The sequence below is a fragment of the Agelaius tricolor genome, unplaced genomic scaffold, assembly GCF_023055355.1.
Source record: "Agelaius tricolor isolate 1412-34295 unplaced genomic scaffold, bAgeTri1.0.p SCAF_5, whole genome shotgun sequence".
Taxonomy (NCBI): Eukaryota; Metazoa; Chordata; class Aves; order Passeriformes; family Icteridae; genus Agelaius; species Agelaius tricolor.
Window position 1 is genome coordinate 49,046,067 of NW_027269265.1, and position 21,893 is coordinate 49,067,959.

General features: G+C 42.6%; 1 protein-coding gene and 1 long non-coding RNA gene across 2 annotated transcripts; one reads left to right on the forward strand and one right to left on the reverse strand.

Moving 5' to 3' along the window:
* Positions 1-1,151: 1,151 nt before the first annotated feature.
* LOC139590332 (ferritin light chain-like) lies at positions 1,152-7,431 on the reverse strand. Its single transcript, XM_071427851.1, has 3 exons — positions 7,173-7,431; positions 4,176-4,322; positions 1,152-2,919 (listed from the first exon to the last, which is right to left on the reverse strand). The coding sequence occupies exons 1-3, from the start codon at positions 7,353-7,355 to the stop codon at positions 2,416-2,418; spliced, it is 834 nt and encodes a 277-aa protein (XP_071283952.1). The 5' UTR covers positions 7,356-7,431; the 3' UTR covers positions 1,152-2,415.
* LOC139590334 (uncharacterized) lies at positions 4,230-21,285 on the forward strand. The gene is made up of 5 exons (XR_011679305.1): positions 4,230-4,484; positions 6,026-6,279; positions 16,241-16,323; positions 18,367-18,462; positions 20,174-21,285. It is a non-coding gene; the product is annotated as an uncharacterized lncRNA (long non-coding RNA).
* The last annotated feature ends 608 nt before the right edge of the window (positions 21,286-21,893 follow it).

Here is a 21,893-nt window from a genome sequence, read left to right on the forward strand (position 1 = left end):
CACAAGTGTGTGTGCCCTCTCAGCAGAAGCAGAATGTGGACAAGAAGAGTTTATTAGCTACAGTAACTGGTTGATTTCTCTTTTCTTTTTCAGAGGATAGAGGCTGGGGAAACAGCTGATTGTGAGTTTATCTGGAATTAACAGAATTGTCTTTAGAGGCAGAGGGGCCAGAACATGTTCTGGCAAAGGAAAAGGGAGAGAAAAAGACTTAAATTCTTAGAGTGTGTGGATACATTTGGTTAGAAGATAAACATGAGAAGTCTGAGAAACAGACATGGCACTACTTCATGGAAAAATAACAGGCAAGTAAGTCTAGCTCTGAAAAATGTACAAGTTGGGTTTTTTGTTATGTTGGACTTTGTTAAATGCTGTAAACCATGGAGGAAGCTGTAACTATGTTTCAGGTCATCACCTTTTAAAAGGTGAAGGTTGTTGTACAAGTAGGTTAAACATTACTAGTAGTACATGAAGTAGTTTTAAGCAGCACTAGTTTAGAATTCAGTTAGTAGCTTTGCTCTGGTCACACTTAGTGGGCTGTATTTTAATACTGAGAGGGAAGGATTCCATTGCTCTTATTCATGTTGAGTTGCAGTCACTGGAACTAATTGTTGAATAAGGTATGCTCAGCATGAGGATGGGTGATGGAATCTAGTCCAGATGGAAATATCTTTTAGACTCCTTCTGTATTAGAGAGCAGCAATCTCAACACAGGCAAATCTAGCATGATTCTAAAATTGCTTTGAGCCATTCTGTGGCACATGGCAGTGTTTTTATAGATGAATACAGAGGTTGTTTTAAAGTGCGTGTGTTCCCCATCCCCACTCCAAAGTTGAACCACATTCACAGAAAAGACTGGGAAAACATCTGCATTGTAATTTTCTGTCCCATGTTACAACACCAACAGAAGGTGGGCTTTGCAGAAATTGCTACTTAACTGTAGCTGTATCAGAGTTTACTAAAAATGTTTCATTATGAAGTGCTTTAGAGGAATGCATTTTTCTGGCATTTATTTTCACTCTGTCATACTCTTCCATCACGCACAACTTCCTCAGATGCAGAAAAATACTAGCCCAGTTTTGTATACATATGCAAAATCTCTTGGAGAATAATACCAGCATGCCTGGGTGGTGAATTGAGGAATACACTGGAGATACAGACATGGAACTGAATTTATTTTCAAGCAAAACAGGAGTATCAGCTAAAGTATTACACAAAAGTGTGAGGCAATCTTCCAATGAATCAAACCCCAACTGCATAAAAGATGTATATAATGACAAAAAATCCCTAACTGCAGGCAGCTGATCTAGCCAGTTGCTCTTCTTAGGTGACCTTGGGAGCCAGGATACAGAATGAGGCACTCTGGTAGGGGACTAATGAGAGGAATTTGGACACCTCTGCACTTGAACCAAGCTGGCTAACACTGCCCTAATTAAAAGGCAAAACTAATGAGTAGCCGTTCTCTCTGATGCAATTCTAGTTAAGTGTGCTGTTTTTTCACTAGGATCTCATGCTCCTACTTGGGACCAAATAGGGAATATAAGAAGTAGCAGGAGTGCCACAGTAATACCTTTAGTGAGCTAGCTAAGATAGGGCTCTGTATTATAATTAAAGCAATCATCCTATGTTAAGTCTCGACAAAGAGCTACTCTCTTTGGTGACACTTGCAAAATATGCCTTAGAACCTCTAAAGTTCTCAACTAATGAGAACTCCTAATTTCTCTCTCATCTGCTTTCTGAGGATGAGAAAAGCTAACTAGGCAATAACTACAGAGAAATCAGCACATTTTCTTATTCCCACTGTTGAGGAAATGTTTGCATCCTTCATCCTGAAGTATACCACTAGAAACAGCTGATCAGTAAATGCACTAGACTACTTATTTAAATTGCTACTATGATAGAAATAAGACAAAAAACTCATTGTTTTTGAACAAGTCTTTAAAAAAGTTCATTATTTTACTATACTTGTTAGTAATTTAAAATACTGAATAGTAAAATAAAATATTCAGTAATATAAAACTAAATATTTGGATTTTCTGCCATGTAAAAGTTTCCTTGCACTAAAGGTGCAGTGATTTCTTTTTTATTTGTTTTAATAAAATTTATATATATCTTCTTAAAATAATTTGCACTAACTGATCCTATTAATCATTTAAGAGAAAGAAAAATCTTAAGAACTTTTGGCTTCTAGGAAGAATTGCATAGATAAATGTGACAATCTAGCTGGCAACCTTGCTATCATTTAAAGCAAATAGTGGTACGGGCTAGATTTTGAGCTGTGACTCTGCACAGGATGAAGGGATGGGGTGTAAAGCAAGAGGAGGGACAGAGCATTGTATCTCCTGAGTTTTGGTCCCATCTCCACCCTCAGGACAGGTTTGCCCGAGGAGCTGCCCTGTAGCTGCAGCAGCCTGAGCATTAAAGGCCCTCCCTCCCCTGCTTCACCTTTGCTCCTGTGCCATCGTTACACTGTGGCAGCATGGTGGTGCAGTGTATGGTTGCATATATTGGCCCTATGCCATTTCTGTGCTGGGAGCATTCTCCCTGGGGTCGCTTCAGACCTTCTGCAGCTCCTGTGCACTGCTGGAGAGGTGGGCAGGGGCTGCAGTGATCACAGGACTCTGGCTCTATGCTGGTCCTGAACTCTTTCTGCAGCCGGTCCATAAAGTAATCCCCAAGACTATTTCTGCCATCCTGGGAACAGTCAAGCCTGCGAGCATTGGTCAGCAGATCTCCCATCAGCTTGATCTTCTGGATTTTGGGCCCAATAAATTGTTTCTTGATAGTGCTTGCACTATGAGGGTCTGCATTTTCAACACTCAGGGCATAAAGCTCTTCAAAATACCGTAGCATAGTTTTCCATTGTACCATTGCTAGTTCCAGGGCTTTCATCAGACCGACTGCATAATCACAGTTTGGTTTCTGAAAACAAAGACAGAATTGTATTTACTCAAAAGAACAGCTCATGTATCTGTATTCATCAATGGATTCTTGCAACTTAACCTGGTGCTCTATAAAAGTTGTACTAGGATTTTGCAACAATTGCTTCCACTTTGGTGCATCTATTGTTTTTTGCAGGCTTTAAACACAAGTGGCAGAATCCAAGCACTTCTTCAAGGAACAGAATTACATAGCGGCAGCTATGCTTGAAGAGGGTTCTTACACCAGGAAACCTAATCACAGAATAGTTGGGGTTGGAAAGGACCTTAAAATCATCTTGTCCCAACCCTTTGCCATATTCCACTAGACCAGGCTGCTCAAAGGCCCAACTAACCTGGCCTTGAACCTGGCCTTGAGCACTCCCAGGAATGGGGCATTCTCTACTACTTTGGGCAAATTTTTCTGGTGTGTCACCACCCTCATAGTGAAGAAGGACTTCCTAATATCTAGCCTAAATATCTGCCCTCTTTCAGTTAAAAATTGTTATCCCTCATCTTAACACTGACAGAGTCCTTCTTCCTCTTTCCTGTAGGCCCCCTTTAAGTACTGGAAGTCCTAAGCTCATTCTTAATGCAAACTGAGTGTTAAGAAAGATTTTTACAATAGTCTTTTTACTTTCTACAGCTTAACTGCTATGATGGACAAAAGAGGAGCATTCTGCATTAGCTAATTTGGTAGAGGAGAAGCAGCCTCTTGGTCTTAAACAAATGAGGCGGGTTATTTTTTTTCCTGAAAACATTTGAGTTATTCCTTTTTACCTTAGCAAGCCCAAGTTAGATCTTAGATAGTTCAAATTTTGTCATGAGCTGTAATTTAGGAAATTAACTACTTCCCCAAGCTGGATGGTTCTCCTTCCTTACGACTCCTTTTAAGTGCTAGTCATGTCTAAGCTTCCACTTAGGTTCAGTGTGAAGGAGACAAGTGGACTGTTTCAGCACAATTTAAGGGGTCCATAATCCATTACAGCGTACTGGAAACAGCAGTGTCCAGCTGAGTAAAAGGAAAGGGGAAAACTGTCCATATTCTTTTGGACTGGAAAGCAACTCCCTAGAGTTAGGACAGTATGTGTGACAGTTTCTAGGCATCACAATCAAGAACAAAACTGTGTACACAAGTATGCCAGATAAATTAACTGGAAATCTAACAGTGGGTGAATGCAGAGATCTGAATTACCATCAATATAATTCAGTAAGTTAAATGGATCATAGCTGCTTGAAAATTTGTTGGCTACTACCCACCTGGATGGTTTTAGAGCAGTAATGGCCTCCTCTTTCCTGCTGATACTTCATCAATGCCTCTGCGGCTTTTCTCTCTTCCAGAGCTTGATGCAGGAAGAACTTCGAAATATTTGGTAGAGCCACATGTGACTGATCAAAATATTCACCCTAAGCACACAAAACAAGAGTGTTAAGAGCTGCCAGATATGGGACTCACCTGCAGCAGAATGTGGCCTTAACAGAACTTGGGAGACCCTTCCAATGGAAGGTGTTTTGTTCACAAAGCACAATCACTTTGGAGACCTTGATCTGATTTCTACAATAAATGAAGTGAGTAGTTAGAGTATGAAATGAAAAATCTATACTTCTACTAGAACTCCTTCTATCCTTTAATATTGGTCAGGCAACTGTAGTAATGATGTTGCTCTTGCAGTAGCAGTTAAGAGATCTTCAGAATATTTTATTTATGAGTGGTTAGCATGTGTCTGTTTTGTAATTGTGTTTTGTGGAGGGTTTTTGTTTTGTTTTTTAAACGTACTCACAGAACAGGGAACATAAAATTTTTCCCTGCAGGCCTGCATTCCAGTCAAAAGTTAGCTTTCAAAGGTATGAGAAAGATGAGGCAAATACAAGCACAACTTTAGATCTGTTTCTCAGTTTTATTATGGACAATGGTATTCCAAAATTATGGATACTCCTACTGAACCTTCAATATAAGATTTATACCTTCAATATAAGATATATACCTTCAATATAAGATATAACTCATGCCTGGGAAGGCATCTCGGGAAGAACATAAATCTGTTGGAGCAAGTCCAGAGGAGGGAAACAAAGTTATCAGAGGGATGGAGCACCTCTCTTGTGAGGAAAGGCTGAGAGAATTGGGTTTGTTCAGCCTGGAAAAGAGAAGGCTCTGGTGACCTAATTGTGTCCTTCTGGTACCTGAAGGGAGACTACAAGAAAGATGGAGAGGGAATTTTTATAAGAGCATGCAGTGACAGGACAAGGGGGAATGGCTTAAAACTGAAAGAACAGGTTTGCATTAGGTATTTGGAAAAAACTCTTTACTGTGAGGATGGTGAAACACCAGAACAGGTTGCCCAGAGAAGCTGGCTCTGAGCAGCCTGGTCTTGGGAAAGGTGTCCCTTCACATGGCAGGGGGTTTGCAACTTGATGATCTTTAAGACTCTTTCCAACCCAGGCCATTCTATAATTTCAGAAGTATTACAACCCTAAACCATCTGCTGGCCTTGTTCTGCTCTGTATGGGAAAGTAACAACTTAAACCACTGCCATATTTAACCATGCTAACAGACCTAATAGCCCTTATATTTAGAATATTTTATCCATGGTATGCCTGTCTCATAAAGAGAAGTATTACAGGGAGGTAGCAAAGGAGAGCCAGCAGGTTACACTGGTTGGAACACTGGTTCTGCACAGCCCTAATGGTGAGGAGAATGAGAGGCAGCAGCTGGGACTATGCCAAGAACCAAACTGAGGGAGCTAGAGCATCCTGATCTGCTGGTGCCCTGACCATGTGTGTGCAACACAGCACAGCTTCTGTCCCTTGGGCATGGGTGTGCAACACAGCACAGCTTTTGTCCCTTGGGCATGCTCTGCACCACAGTACACAAAACTGCAAATTGAGCTGTTGCCTTGTAGCCTGCCTAGGAGGGGCAAGCAACAAGTATGTGCATTTCCTAAGTTCTGCTTCTGATTGTCTTCTCTGCTTTCCTCTATTACCCTGCTTAAATAGGAAATACTTTCATTTCACCTATGTTCAGAAAGAAAATGAAGACATGTTAGATACCTAATATGTTTTCATTTTTTTTCATAAAAAAACAAGTTTATGTTTTTCTCTTATATTTTCAGGGCCTTCTTGGGATAACCTAAACCTGTGACACACATAGACGCATGGCAACCATAAACCATTGAGGAGAAAGCACATACAGGAATGTTTTATTAAGAATATTCATTGCTTTATTTGCAGCAACCTTTTCCTCAAGTCACTCATTCCTGTTTCTGTTGACGGCACAGCCAAGACTGAATGTTTTATAAGCAGTTCCTCAGTGAAAGCGTGCAGCACAACTTGGAGTTCAAGTTAACACATCTGCTTAACTGTTAAGGTAAATTTTTTATGTCAATCATTTACTATTTAGGATGTTTACATTTCTAGGTTTGATTTATCCAGTCAATTTCTAACTGAGTTTTCTCCATCCCATCCAGATGCCAATCACTACAACTTTTTTCTTCCACAGGTTTAACAGGTTTTACTGCATACTTAAATTTTCATTGAATTTATACTTGACACCAAACTCAATTGAAAGATCTTGGGGATATACTGAAAATAGTTTGTGTTGCTTCCCTGTGGATGCTTGCCATCAGAAGTTACAGCATTGATAATTTTGATAATTTTTTAATTTTAATGTCTCTGTTAAGTTATATGTTTGCCTTAACACTTGATATGTAGCCAGATATAATTCTGGCATGAATTTCACATGGTATCGGTGATACCTTTTATGATTTCATGTCCAAAGTTCATGCCTGTGGAGCAAGAAACCCTAAGCCATCCACGATGTTCACAGACTATAGTTAACCACACACAACTATTCACCAAAGTTTGGGGAAAAACCCTCTCAAGCGTTATACTCCAAAGCTGTTAGCATCCCCTCTTCCTGTCCCTTTTCCCCAGGCAAAAGGCCCTCTGTGAATTACCCAAAACACACGAGCGCTCGTTTGTTTCACAGCCCACGCGTTACGGACCCTCCTCGTTGTTCCGTGGCCGTGCGGGCGCAGCGGCCGCGGCGCGGCTTTGGCAGGAGCGCTGCCAAAGAGAGCCGGAGAGCCTCCAACCCCCCTGGGCCAGGACACAGGCACCGCTGTGCCGTCCCTGCCCGACTCTAAACCCTCCTCAGCCGGCCTCCGGCACCTGCTCTCCCCTCGGCCGGTGGCTGCGGGGCGATGGGGCACACGCAGCCCGCCGTGCCCTCCCGCGGCCGTGCGCGGCCCGCCGCCTTACCAGCGCCTGCAGGCAGTAGTGCAGCTCCAGCTGGGCGCCGGTGAGGCCGCAGAGCGCCTCCTCCACGGCGGGCGGGAAGCCGTGGCGGACGCGGCTGGCGGGCAGCGGGCGGTGCGCGGGGCAGGCGGGCAGCGTCACCCGCGGCCGCTTGGAGCGCGGCTCGGCCATGGCCGGCGCCGCCATGGGGCCGCCGCAGCGCCGCCGCCGCTGTGCCGCCTGATATAGCCGGGCACCTGGGACACACCTTGCGAGCTGCCGCCCGCCCGCCCAGGGGGGAGGAGGAGGAGGAGAGGATGTGGGTGTGCGGATGCGGGGGGGGCCGGCGGGGACTGCCGTAGTGTGCAGGGCCCTGGGCAGGCGCGCCGGGAGCGCAGACAGCTCCGAACAGCGCGGAGAACCCGCGGGTGCTGGCAAACAGCGTGAACAGTGAATCACTGGCATAAAAGATTTACCTTAACAGTTAAGCAGATGTGTTAACTTGGCCTCTATTCGAAATCGTGCCGCACACTTGTGCTGAAGAAGTGGTTAAAAAACACTGGATCTTGACTATGAGTGACTTGAGGAAGTCTTCTTTATTAAGAACGCGAGTGTTCTTAATAAAACATTCCAGTATGTACTTTCTCTTCAGTGGTTTATGATTACACATGTACATGTGTCACAGGTTTGGGATATCCCAAGATGGCCCTACAAACATAAAAGAAAAATATAAAGCTGTGTGTTTGACGTGTCTTCATTTTATTTCCGAACAGAGCAACACAGCTGAAGTGAAAGTATTTCCTATTTAAGCAGGGTAATAGAAGAAAGCAGGGAAGACAATCAGAAGCAGAAGAACTTAGGAAATGCACATACTTGTTGCTTGCCCCTCCTAGGCAGGCTGTAAGCCAACAGCTCAATGTGCAGTTATGTGTACTGTGGTGCAGAGCATGTCCAAGGGACAGGAGCTGTGCTGTGCTGCACACACATGGTCAGGGCACCAGCAGATCTAGGATGCTGTAGCTCCCTCAGTTTGGTTCTTGGCAAAGTCCCAGCTGCTGCCTCTCATTCTCTTTGACATCAGGGCTGTGCAGAGACAGTGTAACCTGCTGGCTCTCCTTTGCTTCCTGTCTCTAATACACTGTCTATATGGGACAGCAAAACCATGGATACAACTCTTCTAATGTAAGAGCTGAGCCCTTTTCCAGGCAGTCACATTCAGTACCTCTGGTTCCAGCAGCAGCATCTGAGAGTGAGACCAGGCTGGGCCTAGGCTGGAATGGCTGGTGAGAACATCTAGGCAGAGGCAATTCTGAGGAGGGAGTGAGCTCTGAAAAGTCCTGGGAATTTAGCAATGTGTGTATATGTCTTGGCTACAGGGTAAATTCTTTAGGTTTTTTGGTTTAGTGCTAAAAATGTTGGTGCTGAACTGGTCCTACCTATGCTTGTTAAACTATCTCCAGTATTTTAGTAACCAGTAACCCTCAGCTTGTACAGTAACTTCAAATACACGTTACTGATTTTTTCAACTGTTTTACCACATGGATGGAGCTCGGCATTTCTTGAACGTTTCTTTACCTTTAATAGATTCTGACCAGTGGAGAGGAAATATGAGTAATCTCAACACCCTTCAAAATCAATAATTTTCTCTTCAGTGACTTTGTTTAGTAAGCTCAATGTTATGTGCTGTTTTGTGGAATATTTTTGTAGCAGACCACTCCCCCACCAGCCCAGGATGCTAAGGGCAGAATCGTTTTCCATTACCTGTTTTAATTGTTATTGGATCTGACTGCCTAGAGCCCAGCATGAATCATCTGACAGTAGTCATGTAGAGATATGAGAACATTGCTCATGAGAAACTTAAATAATCCTTGTTCACTGCCTCCATCTCATATGCTATTCACTCCTCTTTGTTTGTTGTAATTATCCTAATTATCCATTTTTTTAGTTCTAATTTAACTAAAACATGAAGAATCAGAAGTTTTGCTTAAAAAAATCAAACAGCATTTAAGCATTTGGGTAAAATTTCATGTGAGTAATAACTGTAATGTTTGCAAGCCTAAAATAAGTACCCAAAGTCTAAATGAGCAACGTATGACCTTATTCTGAAGTTCTCAGTAGGCATCCTCTTCTTCACTGTAACACTAGGGACTTTTTCTGGAAGGATGTACCTCTATCAACTACCTTTTAGCTCCTTCCATTCCAGCTGTCCTTGTTTGGGCCTGTAAACTAGTTGGCCTGTAAAGTAGTTGCTAGTGTTTTATTATTCCAGAATAATCCCTTGATTCTCTCAGAGGAAGAGGAAGAGGAACAAGTGTGGTACCTCTGTGTGTGTATGCATTGACACCTCAACCTAAATCAGTACTTTATGGCCTCCTTTCTTTGAATAACTTGAAGTGTGAAATAGCAATAACAAGCAAGTTAGCCAGTGTCCCCATGGAAAAGTTTGTAGTTGTATTTAGTTAATTGGGCATTTATTATGATAATTTCTGAGCATATAATCTCATAGAGGTTTGTCTCTGTGTTAATGGGCTTTGGAGCCTTGGAAAACATCATAAAGTTATCCCATTTCAGTGATGGACAGCTTAGAGACAAGGGCAGTTCTAAAGGCCATCTGTGATGCATGGAACTGATCTGAAAACTGACTGTAAAATTCTTTATACTCCATGTGTTCATTTTATAAGAACACCATTCAGTTTATTTTGCTTTGTGCTTCATAGAACTAAGGGAAATACACACCATTTGCATGGTTATCAATTGTATTATGGAAAAATTCCATGACAAAGTAATATAGGCATTCTTGCTACATAGCATGAGGTATGCTATTTGTATCTGGACTAGGGAAGGTATCATCTGCTCCAAAAGCTTGTGACCTCAAGAAATGCAGCATTCCAGGGAGTTGGCACTTTGTTCATTTTCTTAGTTACGACTTTTCAGCCCAGAATCACAGAATATTCTGAGTTGGAAGGGACCCAAAAGGATCGTCAAAGGGATGGTTACAGGCACATGCCTTGATGAAAGGTATCTTTTAATTTTTATGATTTGGCATGATTTTGGTTCAACATATTTTAAAGTGTGTTGAAAGTATATGGCAGAGTGGGAAGCCAAAACACCACAGTGTGGTATACAGAACTACAATTAAAATTCTATCAATATAAGCTCTCTTACACATAAACCCATACCTTCTCTACTCTCCACTCCTTTTCCTATTTATTCTCTGGCAGAGTGCAGTAGAAAGGATTGTTTGTGTCAGTGGGCTTTAGCAACCCTCTCAAAATATTCTTTCTCCTGAGCCTACTTTGCAAACATTTAGTTGTATCTGGCCATTTTCTGCCCTGATTCTCTCATTTAAAGCTGGCCTCTTTTGGCTGCACTCTGTGATCTGGAGTTAGTATTGTTTATTCTTTCACCACAGGTAGTAAGAGTTGTGGCTGTTGCTTCTCTCCAGCTACCATCTGTTTGCTTCTTTCTAGCTGTGATGGGTTTTTCATGTGCTTTGCAAATAGTCTATCTAATGCTGCCAGAGTTTTCTCTCATTCAGTGCCTATCAATAGTTATGATGAAAACAGAGGGCTGTGTGAGGAAAAAGTAAAAAAACAAATAAATGTACAATATGTATGCTTGTGAATTGGCCATCTTCATTCATCATTTTGTTTTGTAATTAGGTGAAACCAAAGCTCTCTGGCAGGAAATTAGGAATTATATTCATATGAACACCCATGAATTCATGATTGCTTTTATTGGACTTGAAGTCCTTTAACCATTTTTCTTACACTTTTTTAGTCTCAACAGGTGCTTCATCTCACTACTTTTTTCTCTTTTTTACTTCGTTTATCCACGGAGGAAGAGCCAGCAAGATTTCTGAGTTGTTTTGTTGCCTTTTTGCACTGTATGACTCATAAAGTTAAAAAAGAAGCCTGAAATTTGGGTTGGTACTACTTAAGTAAGCATAGCAAAATAACCTCTTTTAACTGACTTTCAGTAAAAGTGGTCATCAGCAAAACATGACATAGCCCTGGAGAGGCAACAGTGTTGTTACCAGGCTGCAGCATGGACATTCTGGAAAATATTTTTTGTCTCTTTGTCACTGACCAAGTGGAAAGCACCAGTTTGCTATAGTGCTCTGAAATCAGCATGTTTTAGTGATACAAGAGAGGGATTGCTCAAAAATAAAGCCCACTCTCTTTGAAGCTAATCTCTTGTTGCTGTCAAACAGAACAGACAGAAGCCTGTATTTTGAGTTTATAAGTACTGAAAATTACTATGCTGTGCACGTATTTTGCATATATTCAGTTTAATAAAATGAGGTACCATAATGAAATTCTGTTTGAAAAATACTTGGATTAACTTTTTATATTTTGGAAATAATTTTTAAATGCCTTTTTTTGGCACTCACCTCAAGTACTCCAAACCTTAGTTTCAATTTGCTTTCCTTTTCTAGAGTCCCACAAATTTCTTCCTGTCATTGAGATTTTTGTGTTTGCCAAATATCCATTATTGCAGTGTTTGAAGCCAGATGAGGTGTTTGAGGATGTTCTCATCACTGAAACCAGACATCTTTTTTGCCTTGAGTTTTCCCACATTGCTTCAGTAGCTCGAAAAAGTTGAGATACTTTTCATTCTGTTGTAACTTTTATCTCAGACACTTTGTTTCCATAGGCTTCCCAGGCATGAGTCTGCATGACACAGATACTGAGATGTTGGCTCATTGCCTCTCTTCCTTGGCAATTAAGTTCTTCCTTAAGGAACTTTCCGAATGCTGGATAACATAATTGTGATATATATAGAATTCTTTGGAACTTCAGTGATTGAAATCTGTCCTTCAAACAGAATGTGCCCAGAGCTGACAGGCAGATCTCTGCTGTGTCTAAAGCTAACATAGGAGACAAGCTTGTAAGAGTTTCTGAAATGCAAGCAGAGCTTATCTTTAACCTTGTGTCACAGAATACATATAAGAGGGTTTTCTAATCCATGCTATTTTTTTCTCTGCAGTATTTAAGTTAGATTATCTGTAGTTAATGCTTGCTGCTACCATGGGACCCTTCCAGGAGCAGAATTTGGAGATGGACAGCCTCTGTTGCTTCTCATTTGGGAGCTGCTCTGGGGCTTTGGTGTACAGGGCACATCCTGCCTGAGTACCACCAGCCCTCACCCTCCTGCTGGTTCCAGGTGCCCCTCCTTTCTTCTCTTTCTGCCTGGGGGCTCTTTCCCATTGCTGCGCAGCCACAGTGCTCAGACAGCCTCATCCTCTCCCTTTCCTCCACTCCCCCTTCCCTGGACCTGGGGCAAAATTCTGTGCTAAGAGGAGGTTTGGGGTCTGTGTGTATCTCTGCAGTCAAGCCTAGAAGATGTAAGTGCATCTCAAGTGCATTGACAGACTCTTGCTGTGACTATTGTTGTGCCCTAGCCCGGTTAGCATTTGCCACCTTCATCTTTCCCATAGCATCTCAAGCCCAGCTGCACATGGTGTATTTGTGTGACTGCCTACATGTGTGGGGCTGCAGGTCAAACTGGGCTGTGCCCACTGGTTAACTCATGTCTAGGAGCTGTGTGTCCCTATTTTCTCTTAAGCACTTACCACTCTCTCTGCAATTTTGAATGTTGATAAGTCACCTACACTGAGTTGTTCACCGTTGTCTTTTCTCCTCGTATTCACAGAATCATTTAATGCCCTGACTCAGCTTACCAGCTCACCTGTGTCTGTAGGAGCCCAGGTTCTGGCAGCACTGAGGAAGGCCATGGCTGGGACTGGGCAGAGGCAGCAGGAAGAGCTGGAGCCCAGGAGCAGTCAGTGCTCCCAGCCTGGTGGCTGCAGAGGACTGGCAGCCTGGCTAAGGAAGCTCCAGCCTGGCCAGCAGCATTGGCTCTTCCATCTCCATTTCTGCTCTCATAAATACACTTGAGTTTTAACTGGACTATTCATTTCAAGTGCTACTGGCTGATACTACCCCTTTGGTTTTTCTAAAGAGGCTGTGCTTAGGAGTAAGTTTCTATAAATTGGCAGGGATCTTCTGCCTCTGAGATTTTGCAATTGTTATTTCAGGTCACATTTAAAAAAAACATAGGCCAGCAAACATAAGGCTCATCCATGTAATCTGTCTATAGTATATCATAAGTTCAGTCAGTAACTGCAGGTGGAAGGCACAGGGCCTCAGCACTGGAACATATTTAAGGGGATTCTGAGGAATTTCTGAAAAGATGAGGCTTGCCCCAGGCATTGTGTTGCATAAGGGAGTTGTGCAATGCCAAACTGCCTAAAGTCTGTCATAATTTGTCTACTTTGTCTACTTGCCTTTCTAGTCTAACTTCCTTTCCACAGCTGTGGGTTAGAATTTGTACTTACTCTTGGGTAAACGAGAAAATAAGACTTGACACATTGAAAAAGGTAGAGCCTTTTTTTGTGTGTGTGCAGCCTGTGCCACCTGAAATCAGTGACCAGGTAATGCCTTCCAGGCAGTGTGAACTTCAGGAGGTGCACCCAGTGCTCCAGGGGGCCCTTGAGGGGACATCAGGCCTCTTTGAGGTCTGCATGAGCAGGTGCACTTTGTACATACTCAGAATATCTGGACTAGAAGAAGTAAACTGTGGGCAAGGGATGAAGATCCAGAGACCATTTATTGTCTTGCTGCTGTATGCTACTGATAATCAATGTTCATAGGGTCCCTGCTAGTACCAGGAGCAACTCATTCTGAACTACAGGGACTCCTGGGAGTTCACTGGTTTGACTGATGCCATTTGCTACTTGGCTTTAGAGAGAAGAAATTAAAGCCACAGTTGTGGTAAGAGGAGTGTCAAATGTTTGTAGGTGAAGAGGAAATGATTCTAAATGTTTTTGGCTTTTGTAATCACCAAAAAATAGCAAATCATAATTTTTGTAAAAGAATCCTTTCAAAGTCTTGGTGAAACTGCTTGAGAAAAAAGAGATTTGAAATTTTAATGTGAATGTTCATCAGCTAAATATTTGTTTTAAATTTTGGAATAAGATGGAACCTGTGATGGTGAATCAGGCAAAGCAGAAGTGGATAATGTCACTCAAATATCATGGACGTTAAAGGCAATGCTAAACTCCAATGAATTCCTCTTCTAGTTCAGTCACAATTGGCCCTTTATTGCTGCTTTTTGGTCAAAGCACCTCTTTTAGACCATCTTCATTATCTAAGTGTTGTGATTTTCCTGGGATATCTTTTTCCCTATCATCTGCCTAATTCCATTTTAATGGCTTTAAATACATTTTTAAAACCTTACTACGATAGGTAGTACCGTAGATTGTAGTAAGTTTGTGGCAGTATGTCCCAGACAAAGTCTTCTTTGCCAATCTCCAAGGATCACACAATTTGTTTTTTCAACTTCAGTGTCTTTTTGCAGAGCATTTGTTGAATTGAGCATTCTCCTGAGTTCACTGCAATTAAAAGGTAGAACTCAGAGTATGTTTGGCTCCTATCACTTAAAACAGTCAGCACCATTAATTGGTAATCTTGGGAAGTTAATTATTCTCATCTTTAGCACACAGTGGGATTACCCACAGTGATGCAGTGAAATGCTTCAATTTTTGATTTTTAAACCACTCCAGTTGCTATCACTTTTTTTTTTTTTTAAGAATTTAGAATTTACTGGGCTGAGTATTTACAAATTTCACAGAACATTTTGTTCTCTGATTTAAATCCTGCATACCAAGTGCCTGCCTGGGGCAAAGACCAAAAAAAAAAAAAAAGTTAGCTTTGATACTCTAAAACTGGTTGAATAAATCCTGTGCAGCTGGCCTGCGTGAAATGTGCCCAGTGACAGCAAGCGGCAGCGAGGATTCAGAGGGATAGGGAGAGCTCTGTGCTGTCAGATGTTACAGTGTTTTATTGCTTTGCTGGGAATGGCAGGAATGTGTAGGTATCTCTACTGCTCAGTATAAGGGTGCAGAGTGGTTCCCTCAGGCATGTACGTGGACCAAACTGCTGCACAAGTGTGCAATGTTGCGTTCTGCATATACTTGTACATGATCTGATGTTTTCCAACTTTGGAACTGTGGTTAAAGCCTTAAAGAGAATGTGTGAGTCTGCAGCAGCTGAGAATACATTTCCAGCACTGGAGGTTCCCATGTGGTTGTCTGTCTGTCCCATCCTTTGTGAGGAGTTGTCTAACCTGTACTGTGGTGTTCGTCAAGGGAAATTCTTGGAGACTTGTTTAAATGTTCAAGCCAATGCAGTACAGGTTATGCTTGTCTGTACTTGTGGGTGAGATGTCAGGGACTATTATGGATTGGAGAGTGTTTTTTCTGCCTGTGCTGTTCTCACTACCAGCTCTGTTCATCCAACTGTCTCTCATCACTTTGCTTCTCTTTGTAATATAACCCAGCTGAGACATGGTCCTGAGAGAAAAGTGGCTTCAATCTGAATCCTGAAAAGTCAGGAATTAAAATGAAAAAAAATTTCCTGATGCCTGGCTCAGGAAAATAAATTTTGGAATACAAAGTTTTGAAGGCTGTGACTCATTCACATGAGCAACTTGCAGCAAGGTCATGTTTTCCTCTGATAGTGCATCAACAGGAATTTGGAAGTCCTGCTTTTACTTGTGTGTTGTGAGCAGAGTGCTTTTAGCCATGCTCTGCAGTGCCATCTCTGTGAATCCAGATCCATTCTCAGGCTCCAGAGAAGCTTCCAGGTTCTCCAGAAAGAAGCACAAGAGTAACTGCAATGATTGAGATCAGATTTACAGAACTGGCCTCTGGAGCTCAGAATAGCAGGACTCAGAAAAGAAGGAAACATAGAGGCTTTCATTAGTTCAGGTGTTTATCAGAAATACACTGAGAGGGACTTTAAAAAGAGATTAGTATGTATTGGATGGTAAACAAATTTCCAGCAAAATGAAAATGAGGTAAGAATAAAACTTGCCTTGGAGACAATTTGGCCAATAGTTTCTGACATGTTTGTTTGTTTGTTTGTTTGTTTTCTCTTCCTGTGTCATTCGTAGAGATCCTACATTGAAATTTTGCTCTGTCCTACAGGGCCCACTGGCTTGAGCAAGTGCATGACAATTCTTAGGATGCCTGTGCTGAAAGACTTCTCTTAATGGACCTTGATGGGGTTTGGTTTCATTTGTTCCAGAATGGGATTGCCCTTGTTGCTGTTGCTGCAGGCTCATGATCTGGACCCAACCCCAGGACTTGAGCAGGACTGAAGGACACATGGTAAGATTGTGTTACCTGTGCACAGGAGTATGGTGAAATCTGGGATATGTAGCTTGTGACTTTCACCTGTCTGGTCTGAAGCAAGGGACAGGAAGTTTCTGTATTGATGGAAGAGCAATGGAGAGCAAGGAGAGGAGGGGAAGAATCCTTAGGAAAACTAAAACCAGAAGAGAAGCAGCACTGAGAGTGAGCCAAAGCTTTTGGTTGTGTATGTGAGCATTACTCATATAACTTCAAGAGGGTACATGCTTTAACTGAGCATGTACCAGCTGAGGACTTGGCCCATAATGTCCTTTATAAAGCTCTGGTTCCTCCCCAAATAGTTTTTCCCTTCCTCTTCAAAGGGCACCTGTTGTTGGTGGAGTTGGTGATGATACTGGATTAGTGCACATGCAGTCAGCCTGCTTGGCCTCGGCCCTTTGGACCCAAAATGAACTCCAGCTGCTGCTGCCCAGAGCAGGTGCTTCATCCAGCCTGAGCAGCTGTTTGAATGCACACTGTCATGGCCAAGAGGAGGGGGGAGGTCCCCTGGAGGACCCAGAGGAACGACTGAGGAAGGAACAGGGAAGTGTACCATGGAGACCTGGTTTTTATACCCAGCAGGCAAAAGTTGTTCTAGCATGTCCTTGTGGAAATAGGGAACAGTGGCTGTCACTCTGCATCCACTGGGCCTGCCCAGTATCATGATGGATTATGGTTCCCAAAAAGAGGCTGAGGGACCACTTAAGACCAGCAGGACTGGTTGTAGTCACTGGTTTAAAGCTCCAGTGAGTGGCCCAGCAAAAGTGAGATTGAGCATAGAACAGCGCACAGACTAATGGCCTGCTACCTGTGATAGCTTGGGCTTCACACTCACACTGCTAGAGGGAGGAAAACAAAAGCAGAGTTAATCTAGGGTGTGAAGCAACTACAGGGAACAGTGCCAGGGAATAGAGAAGGAGGGGATGACCTGGGGGTATATGGAGATGTGATGGCTGGGAGTTTGAGGTCAGAGTTTGAGCAGAGGGCACAGATAGTTTGCGTCAGAGATAAAGCAGCAGCAGCCCATGATTAGAGTGACAGGGACAGGACAAGGATGCAGGTTTTTTGGAGTAAAAGAATCACAACCTTCAAAGGGATGAGGGCAGCTTGGAGTAAGGTTAACCGAGACCTACAGCAAGAGGTAGTGGGGAGTACCTTGCAGAGCAGGGAGTCTCACAGGATGAGAAGCTGTTCAGAGTGATTTCCATCACTGGCATCACAAACAGCCCTTTCCAAGTCCCTTACAGCATTCCTTCAATTTATTCCCCTTCAACTCTTGTCACTGACCTAGTGGTTCCCATGCAGTCCTTCACTCTCAGATTATTCCCATGCTGTTAGCAACAGTGCTCCTGGCCTCCCTTTCCAGGAGCATGCACTCTGGTTGTGTCTGCATATGTCACTGTTGGCATTTACACTAAGTTTAATGTGACTCCTCAAGTCCCCTCCTCTTACCTGTATTCATTAAAGTTAACAGAGTCCTTCCACTTCCTCTGATAGGCTCACTTTGTGTCCTGTCCTGTGGGTGATTTTTGTCATATCCCATCAGCCAGACTTTTCATTCTGTGCATCTTTGCTGATTGCTCAACCAGGTTTCCACTGAACCTCCATAAGGAGGGGTAAATGCTAAGCAAGGATACTTCATTGTACAGCTGTAAAAGGATTATTCAGGCCAGATTTCATTACAGCATAGCCTAAGAGTAGGAGAAAACATGAATATCAGAGGCCTCTCTTTGTCAGGAAATGGGATTTCCGCAGGTGCTTGGTTGTAAATGCTTTGCATGCTTCTAAGGCTTGGCACATGGCATTGCTGAATCCTGATTCAGGATGCAAGAATGTCTCATGACCCCTGCCATGAAAACTGGTGTCTGGCCATGTTTGGAAATCAGCCGTCGATGATGACAGTAGATGAGTATGGGTGAAATGAGCAGCTTGGCTTCCACACTAAGCAAGACTTGTTAAACATTGTAAATACAGATGTCCAATTCATATTTTGAATAATAAATATTATGAACTTTTCTGTAGCAAGTGCTAAGAAGCTGGATCATCTTTCTTCATCTGCTCACTGCCTTCACAGAATTTGCAAGTGTGACAAAGTATTTCATCCCTTTACAGGATTAGGTAAGATTGGTGGCCATAATTCATGGGTACAGTTGCATAGATATAGTCTAGATAGCCAAATATATTGACTTAAAGTTGCCTATGTTGTGGCAGGGAAATTGTTTCCATTTTGGTTTATTTGTTTCTTGGATTGGTCAGGTTATGCAGATGACTTCAATTGTTTATTCTTTTGGATGAAAATCTGCAGCTGTACAGGCCTGTACAGTTTCTGTCCCAGTGTAGCTCTTCCATCAGGTATTTCTGCTATTTGGTTTGCTTCTACATGAAAATTAAGGAATTGGAAAAATAGTATCAGAAATTCTACATGAATGAAATTCTCAATGCTGTTAAGGAGAGAGATGTGTTAGGAGTAGGTTGTTTCTGTTTTCATTCTATTCTTACATCCTTTGGACAAGTCACTGTTACTATGGGGAAAGAAACAGCACACACTATTACCAGTGTGTGGTGTAGCTCTGTGCCAGGGGAGATGTCCTCTGACGCTCCTGTGGATGTAGCAGCAATAGTTCTGGGCTGTCTCCTTACCTGTCTGATAGCATGGCTGGCTGATAGCCACACCCACTGATCACCTGTCAGCTGCTGCTGCCCTGCCTCCTTCCTCTGCACTTCTCTTCCTCAGCTTCCTTGAGCTCAAGATGAATGAAAGTGCAGCTTTTCAAATCTTGGTGGAGTAGTGAATTCTTGCTAAAAACCAAACCAAATGCCATTTTCAGAGTGGCCCTGTATTTAAGTGTGGCAGCACATTTAATTTGGTATTCCAGAGGTTTTTAACAACCTACATGTAGATAGGAATTTTTTGAAGCATGTCTTTTGCTGATTTAAATGTAATTTGGTACCAAGGATTTAAACCATCCTAAAGGATGTGTGGCAATGCCCAGTGTCCTGTCTGGTGAGGAACAACTGAGTGATATAGTTTGGGTGTGATGTAGATAATTTACTAAGTGCTGGATTAAGACTGAGGAAGTAAAGAGCTTGTTAGCAGGCCTCCACATTTAGGGGATCTGGAGAGCAAAGAGGTTTACTTTATATGAGGCCCATGTTATGCTGTGCAGGAATTCCCAGTTCAGGGTCAAAAATACTGAGAGTGCCCTTTCACCAGAGAGCCGACAATGATCTTGCTGCCAGTAGGAAAAACAGCCTTTACGTGGTGAGTGAACAGGGTGTCAGCAATGGACCTGGAGAGAGGGGCAGCACACAGTCAGAGCCAGTGACATTCTTCACACCTGCTGTGGGGCATAACAGTAGCTGGCTGCCTCAGCCCGTGGCACTACAAGCAGAGCATTGTGCTGTGACACAGCCTGGACAGCGATTGAATTACACACCGATTAGGTCTTCGCCTTCTCCCTGTCACTGTGGACAATGGAGAATCAGAGAAGTGGACATGAGAGCTTTAGCAGGCCTTGTGCTCTCCAGCAGAGGAGGATTAGTTTGTAAATGGTAAATTGTGTTGGGGCCAAGAGTCGTAAAACTGAACTCTTGCCCTGCTGCTGCCTCAAAGGCACAGGCTCTGCAGAAAACCCCTTCTCCCCCCTTCTGCTAAATCTGTGATCAGGGGAGGGGTTGGCATGTGGTGGAATCTGCTCCTCCTTTCCTCTGCCAAAGAAGGAAGAAGAAACTGGTACATTGTTACAAATTTTGCTCCTCATCATCTCTTACTATCTTTTCTAAGGAAGAGCATGGGATTAAATTAATCAGTCTTCTGCCATTTCCACAGGATGCGGACTTGCCTCTCCCCGAGGTGCTGCTGGCTGGGTCACTGACTGCTGGAGGGTGTCTCTAAGACCTGACTTAACCTGAAGCATGCACTTCTTCAGGAGGTCTGCAGCAGGGCTGGAGGACTGCAAACACTGCATCCCTTCCCTCCTGTCAGCTGCTGCCACATGACTGCAGTGCCTGTGCTGTGCTCTCAGCTCCCTCACCCTGAAATGTCCCTCCTGGTGGTTTGTTAGGAGGTGCCATGGAGCAGGCTTTGCTTTTGGTAGCAGTATCCCTTGTTGCTATGTCATTCATGAAGAAGATGGGCTTATCCTTGCCTTTATTCCACTGGGACCAGCTGCTCTACCCACAGGCACCAAAAGTGGCAAATCTTCCACAACCTTTTTTAATTTTCAATTGAAGCTCTACATCACATCACATGAACTTCTTGGGGTTTTTTGTGAGGTAAAGACATTTTTTTCTTTTTTTTTTTTTAAGAAACAACACCAAATAAAAACCCAAACACCACAGCCCAACAAACCCAAAACTAACAGAAAAAAACATCAAAACCCACACATTGAACCCAAGTTGGAGAAACAACTGCATTGTGTGACTGATACAGTCCATGGGAGTACAAAGCATTCCAGTCTGATCTTGCACATCCACTCCCTGTACCTATTAATAGCTTTTAGGCATGGGCATAGACATGGAGATGGGCAAGAGTAGTTTGTCATGCAAACATTAATCTGGGATCTATTTTCTAGAACTAAAGATTTCAGTGTGATAAAATTGATATTTTAAAGCATTGGGGGAGATAAGAGGGGATGCAACTGCCCTTAAACTGAGGTTGGATTAGGCAGTCTCACATCTTGGAGTCTGCCAGTAAATAGCCAAGTTTATGAGCAATGGAAATATGTCCTTCTTAATCTGTAAAAAGAAAAGGACTGTTTTGAAAATCTATCAATCTTTCAAATCATCTTAAGGCATATTGATGCTGAATCATCACAGGGGAATTCAACAGGGGTGTTCTTATTGGTGATCTAAAAATACAAATGTGGTTGAATACGCGCAAAACTGTATCTTATTCCAGTTGTCTTTATTACTGCAATAAATGATACCAACTCTCTCTTCCTACAGACTTTATCTCATCTGTTTATAGTGCTGGCATTTATTTTGTTTTGAGCTGAGAAACAATGTGTGCCTAGATACTGTAAGGTTGTAGAGGCTTTATGAACATACCATTTAAAAGGAATTGTTTCTGCTCTGGTTACTAGTTTGAACTGAGAAAAGATACTCATATTTCATACTCCTGAAAGAAATAGTAGACTTGCTGTCTACTATACAGCAGTTCTGATTAATCTGCTCATAAATGATCCATTCCAGATCCAGAAAACTCCCAAATCTCTCCCACCTATTTTCTCTAATAGGCGGCAAATCCTTAGTAGCTCTCAAAAATGCTCACAAGTCTGCAGGGTGTGAAGGCTTTGCTTTGGTTTATTTTTTGTAAAACTTGGTAAAAAAATATGAATGAGAAATTTAGCTGTTGTTCAACATAGTCAGTATTGATAACTGAGAGTTCATTTTCAAAACTGGAAAATAACAGCTATTCCAAGTAGTCACTGTTGGTTTTACTGCTATGGAGTTTTTCAGAGGTAAGTTTTAAAACAAAAATGGAAAACCAGTCATTCACGAGTGCTGATACAGGAATGACAGAGGTTAATACCACTGACATCATGTTG